The sequence below is a fragment of the Convolutriloba macropyga genome, chromosome 3 (assembly GCF_964194025.1).
Source record: "Convolutriloba macropyga chromosome 3, txConMacr16.3, whole genome shotgun sequence".
Lineage (NCBI taxonomy): Eukaryota > Metazoa > Xenacoelomorpha > Acoela > Convolutidae > Convolutriloba > Convolutriloba macropyga.
The window spans coordinates 68,209,199-68,226,287 of record NC_134470.1 but is presented as its reverse complement, the minus strand read 5'-3'; the positions used below and the strand labels follow the sequence as shown (position 1 = coordinate 68,226,287).

At 35.0% G+C, this 17,089-nt stretch overlaps 2 protein-coding genes across 2 annotated transcripts in view; one reads left to right on the top strand and one right to left on the bottom strand.

The window, feature by feature from the left end:
- The window catches only part of LOC142336393 (agrin-like), a 156,785-nt gene that overhangs the window by 137,785 nt on the left and 1,911 nt on the right, over positions 1 to 17,089 (top strand). The window lies entirely within an intron of this gene.
- Positions 3,129 to 11,821, bottom strand: LOC142336397 (uncharacterized protein C1orf50 homolog). Its single transcript, XM_075385198.1, has 4 exons — positions 11,646 to 11,821; positions 9,585 to 9,712; positions 8,991 to 9,212; positions 3,129 to 3,425 (listed from the first exon to the last, which is right to left on the bottom strand). Exons 1-4 carry the CDS (start codon positions 11,683 to 11,685, stop codon positions 3,198 to 3,200), a joined length of 618 nt encoding a protein of 205 aa, XP_075241313.1. The 5' UTR covers positions 11,686 to 11,821; the 3' UTR covers positions 3,129 to 3,197.

The window sequence follows — 17,089 nt, the reverse complement described above, 5'->3', positions numbered from 1 at the left end:
TCAAAGCAAATGAAATATGCATCTCTTAGCAAAAAATGCATCTCTTGAAAACACATCAACTTTTTAAAAAAAGCAACAAATGAAAAAGTGAACAAATGGTTAGAGATGCCGGGAAAAATCAAGAAGCTAATTTCTAAAAGTCAAAGCTGCCAAAGAATATCAGAAGCTAAGTTTAGCACTGTCACGAAGCTAACAATGCACATCATATGATATCCCTATTTAGAAAACTCTAAATAAAATTACAAAGCAAAATAATAGCACAAAAAGCGGGCAGACCTCAAAAACTCACGCAATTTCCCAAAAACTTAAATGTCAATGAGATAATCAAAATCAAAAGCTGCCAAATAATGCCTAAGTAAATAATAATTATACTAACCATGATTGGATAACGTATACAACCAATTCTCCTTCACTAATAGCTTGAAATAAAAAAGAGGAAAAACACATAGTATGTGGCGCTCTTCCACTGGACACAATCTTCTTATTTATTAGAACAGGAATGCGAGAATGTATTTCTCGTAATTTGTGAAAATTTGAAATCTTAACGCAGAGCAAGAAAAACGCTCATTGCGTTGATGACATGCATATGTGATTAATTTTTTTAGTTTAAGAAGAGTCATGAAGTTGAGCGATCCCAAAACATTTACACAAAGAGCTCATAGCTCAGCAAAGCAAAATTTCATAATTTTATGTCAAAAATTTTTTTAAAAAAACCACCAAAATTTCTGTTATGCTCTAGGATGTTATGCTCTCTATATTGATTTTTTGTTTGCGACTGTTTTGGATGATTGAGTTTGTGTTATGCCTCCGTTCACGCCCGTTCAATTTCGACGAAGGAAGTCATGTCAGTCACTCTGAAAAGCAGAAAGAAAACAGTAATTTGTGAACAGTAAACTATAAAAAATTAAGAGAAAAATTAAGCAGAAAATTGTTAAAATTTAACCTGTTTTCTTCAAAACAAACTTCAAGTGATATTAACAAAATAAAAAGTGCGTGAAAACCCACATGAATAATAATTTCAATCAAAAAATTACCCCAAACTATAAAAAATTAAGAGAAAAATTAAGCAGAAAATTGTTAAAATTTAACATGTTTTCTTCAAAACAAACTTCAAATGATATTAACAAAATAAAAAGTGCGTGGAAACCCACATGAATAATAATTTCAATCAAAAAATTACCCCGGATACCAAAAAACTCGAAAAAGTACAAAAGCCGCAAAAAAAGCGTCCAAAACGGCGAATTCACCAAAATAGCTCAAGATTGCATATCCAATTCTAATAGATGATTTAGATGGTCCCAAATGCTTCCAAACAAACAATTACCTCTCGTTTAGAACAACCACTTTACCCGAAAAAGTAAAATAAAAACGAAAAAACTGCTTTGAAAAAGGCGCAGTGATCAAAATATTTTGCTCGCTTAGCGAAAATTTTCGCACAGTTAATTTCTCGCTCTCTCAAACACACACTTTTATGTACGGCATACTTTTACATTGTTTTAAATCAACTCCAATTAACTATCGATCAAAAAAGACGCTCCACCAGTACTCCTCTTCGAGTCCAACAAAAGAGAGCGAGCGCCCCAATGCAATTTTCCATCAAAATTATGCTGTCTAAATGCCCTCTAGACATGATCTGATATCCCGCTCCTAAGGACAAAACGTCAAATGGTCAGACGAAAAATCTTTCAAATGAAAAACCACATAAAAAAGACAACGTGACTATTATATTAACAATCTTCATTTGAGATCAATTTAAAATCAATTAACAAAAATGACCCAGCGAAACTCCCAATTTTTCTCATTAAACGTCATATCATACCCAGATATGAAATCGGAAAAAAAACAAAAAGTGTTACAACATTTCAACGTTTGACGGATTTCCAAACGACACCACTCATAGCTTACTGCGATTAAAATTTCAGAGAGCTGCAATGACAGAACAAAAAGGCCAGGCTAATATAAATGACATTTCCTAATTAAATGGAGAGCTCGAAAAAATCAGGAAACAATATAAACATTTCACAGGAACATGAGTATGCCATGCTTATACCTAGGTTTGCTTTGCTTATTTCTGCCAGTAGAAAACTCTACAATTACGAATTGCAGATAATATGCTCATTAAAAATGCTAGAACTGAAACGCATAGAACATCACTCTTATAAACGCGAATTTAAATTTATGAGTTAGCCGAGAGAAGGGACGAAAATTTTAAAGGGTTAGACGGAAAATCGGTCAGGCCAAAAATCGCATAAAAAACAGCTGGCAGAATAGCGCAAAGGACTCGAACAGCCGCTCAATATCAAAAAATGGAAATAACAAAACCAAAAGTTAATTGCCTACTAAAACTATAGAAAGTGTTTGAAAGATGAAACAATTTATCTATTTGGGGTTGCAGGAAGGTGGATGGGGGTCGCTGTTGAGGTAGGGAGGGGATAAATAGATTTGGGGGGTAGGTACGTGGGAGGGAGGAGTGGCATGTGCTGAGAAGGTACGTTGGGATGGGAGGGGTATGTAGATGGGGGTTGGGGCAGGTAGGTGGGGGAGGGTACTGTTAGTTTACATAGGACAGGACTGTTATGGGATCTAAACAGCTCAAAATTGCTTTTCGATTTTGCAATTAACCGGCAGTTCCTGACTACACATTAGCAACTAAGCTGCTGTTGAAGTTCAGTGTTCGAAAACAAAGTCAACGTTCTAAAATAGAAGTCAATATTCGAAAACAAAAGTTCAAGTCATGAACAGATTTGCTTGAGCCAAAAAAAACGTTATAATACCAATACTTCTCTTCGAGTTGCAAAAAGACAACAGGACTAAAGTAACTGCTACAAAATTTGAGAGCAAATATAATTGACAGCAAATAAAGACAGGTAAAAATTTTGCTTAAAAACAAACGCTTAAATCATAACCGACTAACGTCGGACGCATCTATCTCGGATGAGTGGCTAACCTGATTAGAAAGAAAACTTTCAAAAAAAATTATATCAAAATTAAAATAAACTCCAAAGTCTGAATTTGAGTGCTGGTCACAACTAAGCCATTCGTAAAGAAGCCAAAAAAGATTTCAGGGCACAGATAATATCTCAAGGTACTTCAGATCAACGAATCATCTAATTATCTAGACTTAAAAACAAAGTTAAATATACTCTATATAACCGTAAAACCATATACAAATTAAATTTTCACATCAGATCCGAAGTTTAATTACTATAAGAATCAGCCAGAGCTAATATGCTCCTAGCAGAATCCCTTGAGTTTCCTGTGGTAGTTGAGGTTGATGAGGCTGAATGTGTGTAAGCTGTAACAGCTGCCATCATTTTGTTCAGAGGTTGCGATTTGTTTATAATGTCATCAGCTGGGGTCCATGACATGTCAAACTCCAGCTTGTACGCCCCCAAGAACTCGTTAGGACAAGATTCACCCCAGTCCTACAAAAATAGAGACATTGTCACAGAAGGCAGCATATTTTCTCCCTTTTCAAAAATTGAAGATTTTGCATAAAACTAAAATTCCATTAACAAAAGCAAAGCTTCATTGAATATTAAATAATAATTGCTGTAATCACAGAAATTTCTCTTCGGCATTGTCTGAATGAATCAGATTTGATTCCCCTTTTAAATACAAATTCCTGTTTCGTATTAACGTCAGTGCATTGGTCATTTTTCCATACCGAATAAATAATGGAAGGAGGGAAATAAAAATCGGTTATTTGTTTTAAGAAATCCATGATTGTAAAGTTCTAATGTACCGAACAGAATAGATTTTGCCAATTTTGAAATAAGCAATTAAAAACATAAACCCACTAACGTCGGACAAATCGCTCTCGAAAGACAGTCTGGGCCATTTAATTCAGAGGGGCTGTAGCAAAGAAAAATTTTTCTTTAAGGATGCAAACAATTCCTACCAGGAAGCCCCAGACCTGCATTGTTGACTGAAGCAATTATCAATAGCCGGACAGGCACTTCTGTTTCTCTTATCATACAACCACTATTGTTTTAAGCAAAACAGACTTGACTTCTCAATGAGAACAAATTAGGTGAAGAATAATCAAACGTCTAGCGCGAAAAAGTCATGAAGTGAAATCAAAAGAATGTTCTAGAAGAAAACGGTGAGGCAAAAATTTTGCATAAGAACGCTCTCACGTTTACAGAAATTGCTTCAAACTTCGTTCAGGAGCAATTAAAACTAAAAACACTAAAATAAATCAAATTCCATGGCTAATAATAAAATAACTAATGAAATGGCTGTTATTAGGAAGCCAATAATCATTCGAACCAATTAAATAAATCAACTAGATGTCATATGACCAAACAGTTTTGTTTTGACTTTTTACTTCGCAAGCAGGCAGATATAAAATAATCAAATATAGCCGACAGATTGCCGCCCTTAGCATTCAAACAGCGAGAGAAAAACGGCGAAAATTAACGAAGCGAAGTTTTCTAAATTGTTTCGCATTCTCAGAGTAGATAAATATGGTGAATTCAGCCTCTAAACTGGGGGACAACGACCTTAATACTAATACCAACTGCAATACACTATCTGGAACTTCGAAGTTAATGCGCGCTAAGTTTTTAACCCTTAAGTCTTAGTGCCCGACTTTATTGGTTTATACCATTTCTTTTGAATTCGCCTTTTCACCTGAAATGTATTTAAGTGTGATGGATTCAGTTTAAACTCAATTAAGTTGACACAATGAATGAGCTAGGGCAGACGTCAAGTGCTAAAATGGAGACTTACGTAAAACGAATGAAAACGCAAAAGGAAGTAAAAAAAAGTAGAATAACGGAAAGGACTCGAAGATAAAAATTTATTTGCCTATTAAAGTTCAAGCTTAAATTCAGACGCTTTAATTAAGAAGCGGGGACTGCAATAATGTTGTTTGTGGAGGGAGGTAGGTTTCGGTTACGGTAGGTGGGGGTGGGGGAGGTGGGGTAGATAGGGAAAACTTCCGAAAAGGACCTTTCGACTCCAAATATTACTAGTAGCTCCTTATTACTTTTTAAAAAATAAACCTTTGTTAAATTCAAATGCTCGAAATCAGAATTCAATGTTCAAACACAGAAGTCAATGTTCGAAGAGAAGCAAGCTAAAGATCAAGTAACGAAAATTTGATTCAGCTAAAAACGCCTGTTTTATACCAATACTCCTCTTCGAGTTGTAAAAAAGAGCACCTAAATAACAGTCTTTCAGAGGCTGGCTGCCTTTAAAACATAACCAACTAAGTTTGAACAAATTGTCCGCAAACTACGATCAAGGGATTGCTAATTGAAAACTATGGTACAAACCTAACTAGGCATGCAACTTCTTAACGCCATTGGGCTTCACCCATTTATCCTGGTATTGATCAGCAAGGTCAAAGAACACTGGAGACGAAAAATTGGTCGTATGAAAAAGCGCACAAAGAAAGACAACCACATAATATCAAGCAAAATGCTTACTACCGACTGGCGGGTTGCTTCTCTTCTACAAATAATCTAGATAAACTTTGTTTGAGAGCGGTTAACTAAAAAGATTAAATTAATTTCTGATTGCTCTTAACCCCAAAATTTTTCAAATATTAAGAACTACCAAATTCAGAGCCAGCTTATGAACAATATCAACGAAAAGTATCATTCCAAACAAGTTAGCAACAGTTGAAAACAGGCAGGCAACCCATGCGATTCTCTGAAAAATTGTATTTTCAGATATTTTCCTGATATCTGGGTAATATAAATGATAAATTTAGATGAAATGTTTTGTCAAATCCTATCAAATTTCTCAATACTGACAATACAAACCTCAGAAGATTTTCTTGTATTTAAATTACCACAAATGCAACACCTTAAAATTACTGAAGAAAATATATGCAAACAATTATTTGATTTTTTCGAATTCCAATCTTTAGTTTCTTTTGATCAGAAGGTTTGGAAACATTTAAAATGCTTGTATAGTGGAGAAAAATGCTATTCATGGCTTGCATTTTCTAAAACAAAACTCCAGTTAGTACCTGCAATCAAAATTCCACACCGAAAACATCTGGCCAATTATTGGCGAGCCATTACATCTTTATATTCGCTGACACATCAACAAAAAAATTATATGAAGGGAATTAAAAAACAAGCAACCAAACAGTTTACTAGCACTTTATGATCCCGATTGAACCCTTGACTGGTCAGAGAATGCTTTAGTTTTTTGCAGGTAGAATCATCTGCCTTAGTTTATCAAAAAAAGAAATTTTGCAGAGTTCAACAAAAATTAGTCACCAGGAAATTATATGAACACCAAAAGTTTGCTACAAAATCAAATATGACCAACACAATTCATGCAAAAGTTCCTCTACAGCAGTAAAGTAAATTTACCAAAGTACTCTAACTAAGTGCTACTGCGTTTGCAAAAAAAACAGAACGCAAGCAGGCAAAAACATTTTTGTTTAAAAAGGGCCAAATTGCTGGACCGAAAAACAGGCCTTACTGAACTTCAAACTGTATTCGTAGACAAGGGAATCAAAAAATTAACATAGCTGGCAGATTGCCGGAAAATAGCCGCGATAGACGCTTGTGGCTTTCCATGAATTGGAACAACTAAAAAAATAGAGACAGATCGACCACCTCCTTTAATAGACCACTAGACTTTTGGGTTAGATTCGTACTGTCGTTTTTTGAACTATACGGTATATGAGGAAAAAAACCCTAAAAGAGGTTTTTCAAAATTGATATTCGAAATGAAAAAACTCAAGACTAATACTCAAGAATTAGGGCATATAATTTTGGCACTACTTAGATCCGCACTATCGATCTTTAACTAGCAAATGTTCATCAAATTTGAAGTTCAATAAGTGAGTTCAGAAGTCACCCAATTTGAGTGCGTTAAGTCACGTAATTGACCTAAAAGCAGAAATGACGTCACTCAGACACATTTTAGCTGCAAAGAAATAGAAGTCACTGGAGTCATTGAAAAAGTCAATTCCAAGAAGTCACGTCATAAGAATAATCGATGGAGACGAAGAATTAAAAAACATAGCATGACAAGTCCTGACGTACAATTCAAAGAATTTTCATTGACTAAACAGAAAAACTAGACCTAGAATGGACTATGAGTGAATTGAGAAATCCATTTTTTAAAAAATCAGATAAAAAAATAAGAAAAAAAAACAGAAAATCAATGTCAAAATGCCGCATGTGAACAAAAAAACCACTAGCGAAAAATGAAAATTAATTCAAACAAAAAAAAAACTAGGCCTAGAATGAGCTGCGAATGGATTGGGAAAACCAGTTAGAAAAAAATCCGATCCAAAAAATCGAAAAAAAAACAGTAAAAATCAGAGTGAAATTGCCGCATGTGAACAAAAAACCACTACCGAGTAACCGATTTTTTGTTCAAACACCGTTTTCTCACTCTACTTTAAAATTAGAGCAAAAAAATTCACGCCGCAAAACCACTCTCTTTTTCGCTCCAATTACTGTTTCGGCGTGACCAAAATCACTACTCCAATTTGACTTCAAATATCATGAAAAATCATGTGAACAGATCTTTAAAAAAAGACAGCTCCCCAATACAATTCAAATTCTTTGAATTGTAAAAAACTACGATGTCCCCAATAATAAAGGCTATCGCTTTGCGGCTATTAATAAAACGCTTGACTATTTCAAACATATCTACTAACGTCGGAAAAATTGCTCTCGAACGATAAGCGGGGCACTTGAATTCAGAGGGGCAAAAAAACTTTCCTTAATGGGTACAGAACTATTCCGACTAGGGGTAAATTCAAACCCGCAACCTCCTGCGCCCTAGACTGAAGCACTTTCCACTCGGCTATCAGGCCATTATGTTATCGACGCTTAAAATCCCTTTTCGTTTAGCAACGCAGACTTCATTTCTCAATAAGAACAATCAAGGTCAAGCAAAAAGTCAAGCGTGAAATATTAACTCAAGAAATCGAATAAATGTTCTACAAGAAAACGATCAAGCAAAAATTTTGCATAAAAAGATTGAGATGTTTACAATAAAGATTCAGATTATCAAACCTTATATTTCTGAAGCTTTTCATTGAAATAGGACATTATTCAATTGAATAGATTTTACTGAATCATCAACTCTTAGAAGCAAGCAAATAGAATTTACAATGATCCCCACCAACTTTTTTCCACTACTTCACCCGTCTTTATTTTAAGGTCACAGCTTCTATTTTGACTGTGCTCAGAGGGTGAGACAAACAGTTAATTTTTGTTCTCATTGTATGACCTAATATGAGCAAAATATGAGTCATAGTCAAGAATCTTGGGAGATCAACATTGTGGCTGTCTCATGAATTGGTGTGTTGCAAACCGCTTCAGTGGGTTGGGTTGATTATTAGCTATTGACAAACCGTCAGGCTGAAAGCTGCCGCTATTATAGCAGTTCTATTCATTAGAAGACTTTATAATTTAACTCTCAAAACTCATTGAGGCAGAGACAGCAAAAGCAACTGCGCATTGCCTCTTGTCAAAAATGAGAAAAGTTTAGTTAAAGCCAAATTAAAGCCAAATCAAAGAGTGTTCCTTGAAATTTGTATTGAGTCAGCTGCGATTCTGCGGCATTTGCTGTCTTCAACCGTCTTAAAAATTAAGGCTCTCAGTCGGTATTTCTGCAGAGATCATTTGAATTAAAGTCGATAGTGTAACTCTTGACTCGACATAGGCTTCAGGTTCAAGTTAAATTAATTGAAACAAACCACAAATGACAGTCGGGGTCAGTTTAGGATGTCGCTAGCACAAGCAGATATTTCCAATTATAGCCGAAGGCGAGCTCAGGTCATATTAACGCATTGCCACCCCATTACCGTATATATACCATAATGTGAGCCTATAATGGACCAGCCCCGCGTAAGACTAGCAAAGGAAACTACATTGGGTAAAAGCGGAGGTGGGGAAAGATAACGGGGGAGGGTATCCAAACTTATCAAAATTGATATTGACCTTCAAACTATGAAGTTATGTTTCCTAAATTTTTTTTCCTAGATTTTTTTATTTTCTTACTTGAGGCGATAAGAGTGAGAAATGTGGCTGTTGAGTCTTTTGTGATCTGTACAGATAGTAGATATTGCCAGGGACCTTCTTCATATTGCACGCGGCTGCATGCAACTCCTGATCTCTCTTAGCCTCTTCTAAGACATTCTGTGCCTGCATCTGGAGGAATTTGATCTGCTCAGCTATCAGAAGCAATTTGTTGGTGGCACCAGCTGTCACAAAGTCTCCCGCCTGAAAAAGCAAATTTAGCCTACAATTGCGCACAAAAATAAGCAGTTTTTATTGTAGTAGTTGATATACGAAAAACCAAAAAATCAACAGCTGGAACTTTTAAACGGCAAACTAAAATTCTGCATGACGGGAAAAAAGTTGCAGAACAGTTGTTAATTTTGAAGTAAACAAACAACACCTTTGCATGCGGAAAGCAATTATCGCCGCAATGCCATTTTAGGCATTAACAGCGAATTGAAAAACGCAAAAATGATCATGACTGGCAAAAATGATCAAGGTAAATATAGGAGGAGATAAATAAATAGCAGATTACCCGGAGCTGAGAAGAAAGTTCAGCTCCAAATTTTAGTTTCCAAATTATAGTAAACTAACATTCTGTACGGATTGTGCTAATTCTACGAGGTTCTGTGGGTCGCTTTGATGATGAGTTCTTCTCAAACTGACCAATTGGTGACCGGCAGGACAGGGGTCGGGCTCAACCAAATTCACCTGCACACGTTCTAAACATGTAAATATGTTCATTTGTTGATTAAAACAAAATTACATCTAAATTATTGCACCCACTACAACAATGCCAGTGCTCTAACAAAATGGTACGCCATCACTTGCATACTAGCTTTGCGGTGATAACTTCAATTTGAAATTTTCAAAACTGTTGCTCTAGTTATGGTTGTTAAAAGCGCATCATTATCTTAAAACAATCCAAAGTTATTAATTTTGAATTTAAAGAAATAGCAGGCAAATTGCAGGAAAATAGCCACCGTTGATCCTCCTAGATCCGTATCGCGATGGAAACAGACAACAGAAGAAAAGTGGACATCTTTTTTCTAAAGTGACAAAAAGTGTTCTAATTTTGTAAGCAGTTTAGGTTGAAATTACACTTAATTCAGCTTCTAAAATGAAGGCTATTGAGCTTAATAAAACTGACAGCTAGCAATCGCTCTAATGAACTTTGATAACCTAATGCACTGTGAATAATGACCAGGTTTCATCGGTTTATCCCGACTCTTTTGATTCTGCCCTTCTAACCTTGACCGTATTCAGCACTTTGCGTAACTCAATTGGTGAAAATAAATTGGTGATTTAAAATCCATTTAGTTGAAACAGTGAGTTAGGTAAGTTCAAACTCAAACATGACAGTTGTGACTTATGCGAAACGAAAAACGTGGCGGAAGGGTGTGAGAAAAACGTCAACGAGAAACGTAATCGAAATTTTTAATTAAAGCAGGACAGATACCGAATTGATTGAATTAACTAAGGATTTGACAATGAAAACTCTTCCAGCAATAACAAACTATGGCAGTGAACAAAGTAGAGGATCCGATATGCGCCAAAATAAGAAACTCAATTAAATAGGTTCATTAATGACTCAGCAACCCATTACTAATAAAGCATTATTAGAACACGTAGTTGAAGTTTTGAAACCATTAGTCAAATAATCAGGAGAAAAAAGAGGGAGAAAAGAATTCAACGGTGAACAGACAAAACAGTCCCGGACAAAACAGTCCCGAATAGCAAAATATTCCCAGACAAAATAGTCCCAAGAAAGCAGACAAAACAGTCCCAGACAAAATAGTCCGAACTAAAGATAAAGTTAAGCATATTCGCAACAATTAACAACGCAACCCTTAAGTTATTCATGTGATTATATATTTTTTGCCAAATAATGTATTTTGTAACGAGTTTTTGGTTTAATCCTAATTCATATCAATTAAAAGCAATGCATTCAGAAGCTTAACTCATTGATTATGCTTGATAATTGTTTGTAGATTAGATTTACAATTGTTCCGGTACTTATTTGGGACTATTCTGTCTGGGACTATTTTGTCTGCTTTCTTGGGACTATTTTGTCTGGGACTGTTTTGTCTGGAATTTAAAACAGAAAATCTGCGCAAACATCAATTCTCACTCCACTTCAACCGAAATTTTTCCAAAAAATCACGCTTAACACCTATTCCTTTTTTGCTCCCTTTACTACTCTAGAGTGATTAAAATCAACACTCTAATTTGACTTATTGGCATGAAAAAGTAAAAAAAAATCTGAACAAATCTTAAAGACAGCGCTTCAATACAATCCAAATCCTTTAGATTGCAAAAAAGAGCTCCTAAATAATTAGCAGTTGAGAGACTGACGGCGCCTATTAATAACTAATTAATCTATATTGAAAGTGTATAACTAAAATAGTTTGCTGCTGCTGCCAATTTAATTTTCACAAAATAATAAATGAAAATTGAACGTACTTGCGATCGGAAACATCGGAAACAAAACTGCTCGCAAACAAATCACTTGAGGACAAAATTCAACTTAGTTATAACTTGCAATTTTAACGAAATTGCTCATGAATTCTTCAATATAGCATCTGTTTTGGTTCTGATAACTACTGAAAAGAAAACAATAACCGCTAATCCAAAAACTACTTTCTGTGCTCCTACCTTTAGGTTTTCCATAGAAATGACCAGGGACAACGCTCATTGTAACTACTCTGTGTTCCCAGTTCCACTCTAAATATGATGTAATAACACACGTGAAGTAATCACAGTTCCAACCAAATCAACTATTAGATAGCTAATTTAACATGGCTGCGTACATGACCACATAAATAGTTTCTGAAAACATCAATGACAAACATTCAGTTTCAAAGTTGATATGATATGCTTTCAATTAAGCTCGGGTTATTTGAAGCAACTAAAGAAACTGCAGTTCACAATTCGTACGATTTATGATTAGTCCCAAGGTCAAAGAGTGAATTAATGAATTAATAAATTTAATAATATTCATGCAAAACGAAATTTGCAACGATTCGACAGCAAATTTCCAGCAAAACAGAAAACTGATTGACGCTATATAAGCCAAAAACTAATTTTTGATAAGCAGCAACTTTTCAACAATTGGGATTGGATATCAGACGAAACATCGATCAGGCGAGCGTAAAAGGAAACGCTATTAGGCGGATTTTTCTGTGAAAATTAATTGCCACTTAGGAAAAACGCGTAGGTGTTTTAAAAACGTAATTATTTACACTTAACAAGAACTTTAAAACTGCACTAATTTTGCTTTTAGTTACCGTGCTATTATAGAGTTCTCAAATTAAAAAAAAACTTGAAAATTGTCCCGTCAAAAAGACGTGGCGGATTAAATTTAATTCGCCATTCAATACAAGAAAAACATAGCCGCCGTTGGTCCGCCCCCTTGGGACCCATCGGGAGTGGAACAGAAAAAAAAACATAGCCGACAGATTGCAGGAAAATAGCCGGGATAGCTTTGCAGATATGCAGGCTTAAAAACATATTAAAAGAAAGACCAGATTTATTCTTTTCATTCAAGACTGAGATGTTATATTTTGAATTAGAACCTGAATAAGAATAACTTATTGCTGCTTCTATTGCTGACTTTAAATAAACTTCAATTAGAGTGCCACACACTCACTTGACCTTATCTCTGAATTAAAGTAGAGAAAAAACTATTTGATCGTGAAGAAGTCATTTTTGAGAGTGAGTTAAGTCACATGTGACCAAAAACTTCATCACGAGAATGAACAAAAACCATGGCAATTAACATAGCCGTCTGATAAACTCTTAGTCTGATGACGAAGCAGATTTCGTAATGGTATAGTAATTAGACGTTAACGTGTTATTTCACCGGTAACTTAAATAACGAGAGCAGATCAATGAACTTTGCTATTGTTTTGCACTCAGTGACTTACTGAGCGGACTTTATCGGTTTATCCGGTTTCGTTTGATTTTGTTCTTTTGACATTAACAGCAATCATTACATTGCGTAATTGCATGAAGGGAAGATTCTGAAATCCATCCAGTTGAAAAAGCTGCGTGGAAGATTGACTAATGTAAAACGAAATAAGTGATAGAAGGGTAAAACAAACTGAAATACAGAACAAGTCGAGTCTGAAATACGATTCAAAGAAACGTATTAATTAAAGACCTCATAACTAACTTCATTAGAAGAAGATGATTACAACTGAACATATGATCAAAAAAAAACTTTCTTAAGCAGCAGAAACTTCTTCACGCCTACTTTTCTCTTTACATTCTAAAAAATGTCACGCGCAAAATTAACCCTTCTTTTAGCTCTTCAATTTCTTCAGCAGTTGGACCTGAGCACTTTTTTATCACGCGTTTAACTGAATCGCGAATAGGTAAAAAAGACAGCACCACAATGCAATTCAGACATCTTCAAAGAATAATCAACTGTAAACTTCAAAACGTTTTTCCCAAATGAAAAGTCAAAGGAACCTCTGATGAATGAATGTGATAGGGCCGCAAAAAGGTAAACAAGTACTCAAACTTCAAAGAACACCAGAAGTCAAAATCTACAAAACTTGTTTTTGTTTGCTCTCTTAACTACATTAGCACGATAAAAAACATCATTAAAATTTTAATTTTATCAATCCATCTTGACCTCAAATACTTATGAAAAGCTGTTAGAACACACAATGAAGGTATCCAGAAACGAAACAAAGAAGTGCGCTCACCGAAATACTATTGTCGTCAATTAAATTATGATTATATCAATGTCATCCAAAAACGAACTACTCTTAAGATAATGAAGAATATATTTAAAATCTCATTTAATAAACGTGTGAACCTCAAAAAAAGGGGATTCAATCCAAAAATTTTTTCCAAAAGAAATTTTGATAACAGCTGTTCTTTCAGCTGTCTTGTAGGCTTCTACGAACACCCAACATTCCCAAAATTCAAATCACTCAAAAAATTGAATGTGCTTTTGAATATTTACAGAAGTATCAAAGAACAAACTTAAAATGATCCTTGAAAAACCAATTCCTAGGTCAGAACGGTGATCATAACACGTTGAGCGCAATTGTGACAACCGAGCGCTAAGGAAGAAAAAATTATTTAACAAACCGAAAACCTTACTTTGAATGAAACCAAACATTTTCTCATCATTAAAGACAAGACCATCCAATAGAAATCGCCAAAACGTTTTTGGAGTATTTTCCAAGGTTCATCCGAATAAAATATCAACCAGATAGTTAACAGGCATACATGATACAAACGGAAAGTCCTAATAAAACAAATCGTTCCTCAATCTCATGTAAATTACAAAAAAATTTCCAACATCAAACATTAGAATTTATGATATAAAAACTGGATAAATCGACAGACGTCCCAAAAGTGAAAACAAAAGCAGAAAACACCGAAAGGTGCTAAAAGTAAACAAATTGGAAGGAAAATGACTAAAAACAGAGGAAATCAGTCAATTTTATTGCAAACTTTTGGTAATCTTGTCGCTGCTCAAATCACATCACATAACTCCTACGAAAAACCATCCCTGTCGCTCAATCCAACTTGAACACAACACTTAATGTCCAAACACTGATTAAAATGCGTCAAAATCATCATAGCACTTAAAAACGTTGAAATTAATCGCTGAACAACCACTAACCGAAACTAACTACACCAGTATCCATTAATTCAGCTTAGACTAACCATTTTGAAACGGGAAACCTAGTTCAACAAAAACCTGCTTTGTAATTTTCGCAAATGAACCAAAAAAACTTTCTTGTTTGGCAGAAATTTCTTCACGCCTACTTTTCTCTTCACTCTTTCAAATAAAATGCCCTGAGCAAAAACAAGTCTTCTTGCAACTGTTCAATTTCTTCAGCAGCTCAACCTGAAGACTCAAGTTTTCACGCGTTTTACTGTTCAAATCGAAAAAAAGAGAACCACAATGCAATTCAAACTTCTTTCAATATTAAACAAAAACCAATAGAAAACCAATACTCACCTTCGGTTCGTAAAAAGAGAATCAGACAACAAGCGGAGGGTCTTGTTTTTGTTTGCTCTCTTGCCTACATTAGCACGATTAAAACATCATTACAATTTTAATTTCATCACTCCAACTTGACCTCAAATACTTGCGAAAAGCTGTTAGAACATACAATGAAGGTATCCAGAAACGAAACAAAGAAGTGCGCTCACCGAAATACTATTGTCGTCAATTGAATTATGATTATATATCAATGTCATCGAAAAACGAACTACTCTTAAGATAATGAAGAATATATTTAAAATCTCATTTAATAAACGTGTGAACCTCCAAAAAATGGGATTCAATTCAAAAATTTTTTGCAAAAGAAATTTTGATAACAGCTGTTCTTTCAGCTGTCTTGTAGGCTTCTACGAACACCCAACATTCCCAAAATTCAAAAAACTTTCTGTATCAATACTTTTATTCTCTTTAAAATCACCCAATATTTTGAATGTGCTTTTGAATACTTACAGAAGTATCAAAGAACAAACTTGAAGTGATCCTTTAAAAACCAATTCCTAGGTCAGAACGGTGATCATAACACGTTGAGCGCAATTGTGACAACCGAGCGCTAAGGAAGAAAAAATTATTTAACAAACCGAAAACCTTACTTTGAATGAAACCAAACATTTTCTCATCATTAAAGACAAGACGATCCAAAAGAAATTGCCAAACCGTTTTTGGAGTATTTTTCAAGGTTCATCCGAATAAAATATCAACCAGATAGTTAACAGGCATACATGATACAAACGGAAAGTCCTAATAAAACAAATCGTGCCTCAATCTCATGTAAATTACAAAAAAATTCCAACGTCAAACATTAGAATCTATGATATAAAAACTGGATAAATCGACAGACGTCCCAAAAGTGACAGTAAAAGCAGAAAACAACGAAAGAAGCTAAAAGTAAACAAATTGGAAGGAAAATGAATAAAAACAGAGGAAATCAGTCAATTTTATCGCAAACTTTTGGTAATCTTGTCGCTGCTCAAATCACATAACTCCTACGAAAGACCATCCCTGTCGCTCAATCCAACTTGAACACAACACCAAATGTCCAAACACTGATTAAAATGCGTCAAAATCATCATAGCACTTAAAAACGTTGAAATTAATCGCTGAACAACAACTAACTATTAACTACACCAGTATCCATTAATTCAGCTTAGACTAACCATTTTGAAGCGGGAAAACTAGTTCAACAAAAAACTGCTTTGTAATTTTCGAAAGTGAACCAAAACAACTTTCTTGTTTGGCAGAAATTTCTTCACGCCTACTTTTCTCTTCACTCTTACAAGTAAAATGGCATGAGCAAAAACAAGTTTTCTTGCAACTGTTCAATTTCTTCAGCAGCTCAACCTAAAGACTCTTGTTTTCACGCGTTTTACTGTTCAAATCGAAAAAAAGGCAAGGCCACAATGCAATTAAAATTTCTTTCAATAAACAAAAACCAATAGAAAACCAATACTCACCTTCGGTTCGTAAAAAGAGCATCAGACAACAAGCGGAGGGTCTTCAAGCGTAGTGGGGGGGGGGGGGTGTGCTGGCCGAGGCGAAGTCACATTCTCAGGGTTGAGGAGGGTGGACGGGGAGTAGCCGGGTTGGGGTAGGTGAAGAGTGAGGGGTGCTGAGAAGGTTTAAATTGCAGGATAGAGAACCTACACACCATAAATCTATGTCTCTTCAGCAGTTTTGTTGACTCGCATACTTAGAAATTAGTAAAAAGGTATGAGGCAACGCAAGAGAACTGCTCAGCCACTTAATACCGTCCTTTTGAAGACAATAGTTAAACACTAACAAAAAATCGGTCAAGCGATTTCCTTTCAGAGCAAATAAAAACCAAGATGAGTATCGCAAAAATTACTACGTTCAGCTAGTGGGTATATAAACGTATTATTTGCTATTAAATATTGAACTTAACAACTAGAAAAAAGCAAATCTTTTGAGACGAAATAAAACAGAGCACCTCAAAATCTTAAACAGTTAGGGGAAAAAAAGCAAATTTTGGAAGGTAATTTTTGAACGCTTCTCTTGTAAACACAGATGTTGAGGACACTTAATGAATATTGCCACACGGTTGTTATCACCA